Source organism: Balaenoptera borealis, assembly GCF_965194805.1.
Source record: "Balaenoptera borealis genome assembly, chromosome: 3".
Lineage (NCBI taxonomy): Eukaryota > Metazoa > Chordata > Mammalia > Artiodactyla > Balaenopteridae > Balaenoptera > Balaenoptera borealis.
Window position 1 is genome coordinate 28147904 of NC_138866.1, and position 7383 is coordinate 28155286.

General features: G+C 40.3%; 1 protein-coding gene across 13 annotated transcripts in view; it reads right to left on the minus strand.

Annotated features, from left to right (window-relative positions):
* The window catches only part of LIN52 (lin-52 DREAM MuvB core complex component), a 120989-nt gene extending 113684 nt beyond the window's left edge, over positions 1 to 7305 (minus strand). For 3 of the 13 annotated variants that reach the window (XR_014242295.1, XM_082383987.1, XM_082383986.1), the window contains exons 1-3: positions 6961 to 7276; positions 1895 to 1969; positions 269 to 306 (exon numbers count right to left, since the gene is read on the minus strand). Coding sequence is in view for 10 of the 13 variants with exons in the window: in XM_082383987.1 (XP_082240113.1) it covers positions 269 to 306; positions 1895 to 1969; positions 6961 to 6991 (144 nt within the window). In the remaining 3 variants the exon portion in view is untranslated. Of the gene's footprint in view, positions 1 to 268; positions 307 to 1894; positions 1970 to 6960 lie in introns of all 13 variants that reach the window. The other 10 variants (XR_014242294.1, XM_082383991.1, XR_014242296.1 and 7 more) reach the window with 9 other exon arrangements.
* Positions 7306 to 7383: the final 78 nt, after the last annotated feature.

Below are 7383 nucleotides of genomic sequence, written 5' to 3' on the forward strand. Positions count from 1 at the left end.
CTGGCATTACATTAAATATTTCAACTGCCTTACCTTAAAATCTTTTAAGCTGAGAGAAGAGGCTAATAGTCAAAGGTCAAAATATCAAAATAGAGCATGAACATCATTAACATGATGATAATATAAACAGATTTCCAGGGCTGTGGTTACAAAATATTTTGAAGGCTATGACATTATTCTTGAAAATAAAGAAATAAGAGATAGTTGAGATTTTACCCAGAAGCAAAATGTTGGAAAAACTTCATTAGGTAAGTAAGATATTACTTACACTTTTGAAGGAAGCTGCAAATTCAGCAACACCTGGTACTAAAAAGAAAAAACACAACATCAGTCATTCAGTAAACATTTTAGTGTCTCTTACATAGAGGATTCAAATGAGAAAACAGCCTTGTCTTCCAGGAGTTTATAGTCTGGAAGAAGAGACAGAGTAAATCAATAACTATAACATTTTTTTAAGTGCTTCAAGAAAAATACCAGTTGCTATGGGAGGACAAAAAATGAAAATCTAAATCAGACTGAGGAGGCAGGAAAAGTTTCTCAGAGAAAATAATGCCTCAACTGAACTTCAAAGGATCAGGTGTTAGCTGAATGAGACGGTGGTGAGATCTAATATCTCTTACCAAAAATTTAAAATTTCCTTTTTAGGTATGCTATTCTATCAATCCAATTGTTTATTTAAATATCTCACAGAAAGAATCATATTAAAAAAGAGAAAAATAAAAATCAGATATTTAAAAATAAGGTTCAACCTCACTAATAAATATAAACTAAAAATAATAAATATCAGTAACATCCAATACTGGCTAGTATGTAAGGAAATGGGTACTCCCATACACAGTCATCCTCTTCCATATGCACAAAGATACATGTGCAAGGATACACATTGTTAAATTGTTTGTAACATCAAAACTTGGATATAACTTAGGTTTCCATACAGGGTATGAATACATAAGCTGTAGTAGATCTATACAATGAAATACTTTTAAAAAATGAAGTAAGTCTACACCTATCAACATGGAAAGATCCATTAATAAGTTACTAGGTAGAATATGTTAAGCTGTAGATCACTGTACATATGACTTCATCATAACAAAACAAAAAACTGTCTATACACTTAAAATATTTATTTGCCTATCTGCGTAAGCATTTAAAAAAAAAGGTCCAAAATATCGGTACTAAACTATAACAGCAGTTAACTTTATCAGAGTACTTAAAGGAAGCAAAGAATTACTTTATGCATCTCGTATTGTCTGACACATTACAGATGAAGTTTTTAAAAATAATTATTTTTTAAAGGCTCTCTATCATTTCCTGAGTGACACTGTGTTCTGAAAAAATTAAACTACCAAACAGCTATTCTTAACACCAGATCACAGAATTCAGTCTCTTCCTTTGAAGTAAAATTAAAATTTTAATCACTACAGCTAAATGATAACTCTTCAAAAATCTCCCTCAAAGTAGAACTGGTTTTCCTGCATTGATTTTTGAGCTTCTTCTTTCTTTAAAAAAATTAATTTATTTATTTATATTTATTTTGGCTGCACTGGGTCTTTGTTGCTGCACACAGGCTTTCTCTAGTTGCGGCGAGCGGGGGCTACTCTTTGTCACGGTGCGCGGGCTTCTCACTGCGGTGGCTTCTCTTGTTGCGGAGCACGGGCTCTAGGTGCGCGGGCTTCAGTATGTGGCATGTGGGCTCAGCAGTTGTGGCTCACAGGCTCTAGAGTGCAGGCTCAGTAGTTGTGGCTCACGGGCTTAGTTGCTCGGCGGCATGTGGGATCTTCCCGGACCAGGGACTGAACCGTGTCCCCTGCATCGGCAGGCAGATTCTTAACCACTGCACCACCAGGGAAGTCACTCCTGCATTGATTTTGATATAAAGAAACCAAAAACTTACATTGCTCTGGCCAAAGATCTGGTGAAGCTCGGTCAAGTTTTTCAAAACTTAGCAAAGATGCTTCCAGATCTGCCCCTAGAACAAAACACTCAGATGAGCTAAGAAGATACAAAACACATTATTTTATATTTTATGGCATATCAATCTCAAAGAACACAACAAACTGGAACACTCACTCACCTGGAAGTCTAGAGATTTGAGTTCTATGACTACTGATGCTACTGAGCCATGATGTTACACAAATAAGTCATTTCCCTCATCAAACCTTACTTTTCCCATCTCTAAAACAAGAACAATATTTTAGTGGGGTATTGGGAAAAATGAATGTCAACAAACCCACCTGCATCTTTACTCACACTCTTGAACTTTCCTCTCAATCAATGAAGTGTCCCTGCTCCCAAGAAAAACAAACTCCTCTGATAGGGCCCTGGATTCCATCTTCTCTTGCTTTGTCAAAGACATGATCTTGAATAATCTCTTGCACAACCAGTTTCTACCTTTCTCTACTGGCTCAAACTCAACAGCAAGTAAGCCTGCTCTGGAATTTACCTTCTTTGAAGATACTCTTCCTTGACCCCATGACTTCCTCACTCCTCCTTCACTGCAAAAGTTCTTGAGTTGTTCTTCCTGCTGTCTCCACTTCTTCACCTTACATTCTCTCCTTAGCCTACAACAAACAGGCTTCTGACCCTACATGTGTGGAAACGGCTGTTGTCAAGATTATCTATTACCTACGTTGCTAAATCGAGTGGTCACTTCTCTGTTCTCTCTTATGTGACCTCTTTGCAGCATCCACCCACTGACCACTCTCCTTCAAACACTCCACTTCCAGCTTCTATAAAACCATTATGCTGGTTTTTCTCCTTCCTCACTGACTCCTTCAGTCTCCTCTTCCACTCAGGGCCCACCCTAGGCTGACTTCACTCCCTACCAAAAGTCTCCCAAGGAAATCTCATCTAGTCCCATAGCCTTTACGACCATTTATATGCCAATGACTTCATACTTCTATATCCAGCCCTAATCTTTCCCCGGACTTTGGAGTTATATATCTAAGTGGCTACTTGACATCTCTCTCTATTAACATGTGTGAAAAACCATAATCCCCCAGTCTTCTCCATCTCAATAAATAGCACCACCATCAACGCCAGTTCTCAAACCAAAAACCCAGGTGTCATCCTTCATGGCTCCCTTTCCTTCACTCTTCCATAACCAACCCATTAGTAAGTCCAGTAGTTTATCCCTCTAAAACACACCATGAAATCACATTAATTAACCAAGGAACCATAGCTTCTCTCCTGGACTATTTCAATAGCCTCTTAATAGGTCTCCCTGCTCCCATTCTTACCCCTCCCCCTCCCTCCCCCTAAATCTACACTCTGCAAAGTAGCCAGATAGACTTTTTAAAAATGTCAATCAGTTCACGCCACTCTCCAGCTTAAAGGACTTCTTCCCAGCTAAATTCATGAATGCACATCTATTGTGACCTATAAAATCCTACATGATCCAGCCCCTGCCTAATTCTTCAACACCATTTCCTCTCCATTCTTGCCCTGGCACACAGGAGGTGCTCAATATTAACGACAACAGTTAGGGACTTCCCTGGTGGCACAGTGGTTAAGACTCCACACTCCCAGTGCAGGGGGCCTGGGTTCAATCCCTGTTCAGGGAACTAGATCCCACATGCATGCCACAACTAAGAGGTCGTGTGCCACAACTAAGGAGCCAGCCTGCCGCAATTAAGAAGCCCACCTGCCACAACTAAGACCTGGCACAACCAAATAAACTAATAAAAAAAAACCAAAACGACAGTTAACATTTGTTGAGTACATACTGTGTGCTTGGTATACTAATTAGCTGCATAAATTGGTTGATTTAATGATATAAACAGTGGTTCTTAACATTTTCTGGGTAAGCCACATTTTTGAAAATCTGAAAAAAAAAGCTATGGACTCACTCCCCAGAAAATATACATATTTATAAAATTTGTCAACATGTGCTTTTCTCTAAATTTTTCTCCCAAATACTCTAAGGGACCCCATGTTCATAGCAGGATTATTTACAATAGCCAAGACATGGGAACAACCTAAGTGTCCATTGATGGATGAAGACATTGTGAAAATACACACACACACAGTGGAATATTATTTGGCCATATATAACTGAGGAAATCCTATCATTTGCAACAACTTGGATGGACCTTGAAGGCATTATGCTAAGTGAAATAAAACAGAGACAGAAAAATACTGTATGATCTCACTTATATGTGCAATCTAAAACAAGCAAACAAGTAAACTCATAGAAAAGAGATCACACTTGTGGTTACCAGAAGTGGGGGGTAAGAAGAGGGGTAATTGGAGGAAAGTGGTCAAAAGGTACAAACTTCCAGTTATAAGGTAAATAAGTACTAGGGGTGTAATGATGACTATAGCTAACACTGCTGTATGATATACAGGAAAGTTAAGAGAGCAAATCCTAAGAGTTTTCATCAAAAGGAAAGAAATTTTTTTCCTTTATTCTTTTTCTTTTTATTGTATCGTTATGAGATGGATGTTAGCTGAACCTATATATTTACTCTAAGGGAATTTCCAATGGCATTCTAATTGGAAAAGAACTCAACTCTAATAAATTGCCTTAACTAAAGCATCCAAAAATGGCAACCAAACAAACAAACCAAAAAAAGCTGTGTGAAACACAAAATGCCAATTTTCAAATTCCCAAGGAATGTTACTGATGGAAAGTTCAACCATAACAAAATAAACTTATTGAGGGTAGGATCCAATAACCAACAAGTGTGACCCTATGATACCACAATCTGGGGCATAATTCAGACTCTACTGTGAGTGTTATTCTCATATATTAAGTAATTAATGGCTTTACTTAGATTTCAATTTTCTCCTTTTCAAAGATGACCCAGCAATTTTAGTGTTAAAAAGAGAAACACTAAATGACCTAAACTTTTTTCCATAGGGAGATAATTTAATGGCGATAATTTTAAATCTTAAAGACAGAAACAGGTGGAACACTAAAAATAGAAGTGAGAGAGCTAGGCAGTGGAATATTTTAGGATAAAATACTTATTTAGAAGCTAAATTTAAGTTCAAAGTGCTCAACTTGATTTTGTCAGATTAAAAAGATTACGGGGAGAGGGTGAAGCTCTGTAAAAGATGAGCATGAAAAGTTTTAAAAATCTAGAGTGCACACTGAGTGAGAGTGGATATGGCTAAAAGACCAAAGGAAAAAAATACATTTCCAGTATTCTTCCTGGCCCAAGAAAGGAAAAGAAATTGAGAGAAGACAGGGGAAAATCAAACATAAGGAACAAAACTTAAAAATATAAAGACAACTTAGTAATAAGCTAAAAATTTTAATAGCAATTACTTCTATTTCTATCACTTGGCTGGTTTTTTTAAAAACTGTGGTAAGTTATATATAAAATTTACCATTTTAATCAGTTTTAAGTGTACAGTGCAGTGGCATTAAGTACATTCACATTGTTGTGCAACCATCGTCACCATCCATCACCAGAACTTTTTCACCTTCTCAAACTGAAAGTCTGTACCCATTGAACAATAACTCCCCATTCCCTTGGCTGACTTTTTAAATGCTCTTTTTTTTTCCTGAGGGAAAAAAAAAAGGACATTTTAACAAGAGAGCACCCAGGCAAAATAATCTCTTTTGACTCCCAACACCCATAATTTCTTATACAGTATGTACCCGTGCTCAAAAAACTTAAGACTCAGTTAAACTTAAAACTTAAGACTAAGTTATTTATTATTTATGCATATATCTAATCAGTCTTTCAATAAACGTGAATTGAAGGCCTACTGCTTGCCAGGCACTGTGCTAAGCCCTGGGATCCAACTATGAACAAGACAGACTTGGAATTTACAATCTGGTGTGAAAAGGGCAAAGTTAACATAATAACTATTCTGTCGATGAAGGTACAGAGAAAGTGAATAATGGTGAAGAAGGGCAACTCCAGATACTGTGTTCTGGGAAAGCCTCTCTGGGAGGTGACATTTAAATGAGACCTGAAACTGCAAAAGTGTTTACGTGTTTGATTAATCTTTTCCTTTCCCAAAGCACCTAGAAAAACGCCTTTCATATAGTAGGATCTCAGTATAGCTTTCCTGGCTTCAATTTCCTCATTCCTGAAACGAACTTCCAAGATTCCTTCCAAACACAAAATGCCTTTGTTTGACAGAAAACTATCAGTGAAATGGACGCAGGGATGGGGGTGGTCGAAGCAAAAATTAAGTGAGTTCAGAAATGACTGCAAGATCCTAACCCTAAAGCAGAACGGAGCGCAAAACCCTGTGGGTATACCAAAACCACTCAATTACTATCTGAGATGACTTGCCTCTTAGACAACATATAAGCAGAAATCGTTCATTCACTCAGCCTTAGGAAACACCACATAAAGCAGAAGCTACAGAGGTTGAGACGTGTGCATGACTATGCTAAAAAGCTCAATTCTCATTTTCCTCGGGACTCTCATTGCGAGGGACCGAGAGGGTCTCTTCCTTAGCCGCCAGGGCAACGGTCCCAATCTAAGGAGACAGGAGAGAATCACGTTTCTCTTGCGGTTCAATCCCGGGATGAGGTCAGCCACCAACCCTAGCAAGCGTTTAAGAGAATCGTTCCGGATGCTCAGAGAGGAGAATCGACCCTTCAATGGGGCGCCCGGAGGAGAAAAGTACACTAAGGCGCCTCCTTTCCTCAGCAGTATCTCCTCCTCGGCCCTCAGCCTCACCCAAATGGGGCTTTAGCGTACTAAAGCGGACCAGGGCGGAGGACCAAGGCGACTCTCGTCCTTTTGCCCAGAAAGGGTCCCAAGCGGGTGCCCTCCTCCACCCGCCTGGTACACTGCAGAGAAACTGGGCACCTCCAGAGCCGCTGTGAAGAACCGGCGAGCTGAAGATGCACCCACCTCCCATGGAAAAGAAGTGGAAGGGAAAGGAGAGCCCACGAAAGATATGTAAGTTCGAGGGGCAGACGGAGAGTGTAAGTTCCCAAGAGAGCACAGAAGGAGGTTGCAGGCGAAGGGTCCCTAAACCGGCTCTTACCTTCTGTGGGAGACGCCATCTTCCAACCCATGTCACGTGACGTGGCCAACCGTCGGCGGGAAAGCAAGGATCCATAAGCCACGCCCCCAAAGGGAAAACCTAACCCCAACCCACGGCCTGGTCTAGTTTCCCCGCCCCATAGGGCAATGTTTCCATGGCTCCGCCCCCAGTGCTAGCCATACCCCCTCGCGCAGCGGGTGAGGCGGAGCTACTGCAAAATTCTTGCAGGATCTTATTTACTTTCTTCAGTGGGTGGGGCCGCGGTTATGTCTGTGGCCAATCGCGGTTCTGGGTTCGGGGGCGTCTTCCCCGTGCGCTCAATATAGAGTACCCAAGTCAGGGGCGTCTTCCCTACCTCCGCCAACAGAATTTGTTGGGGGTGGGAGGGCGAGAGCTCTATCACTTCTGACCAATCGCATACCC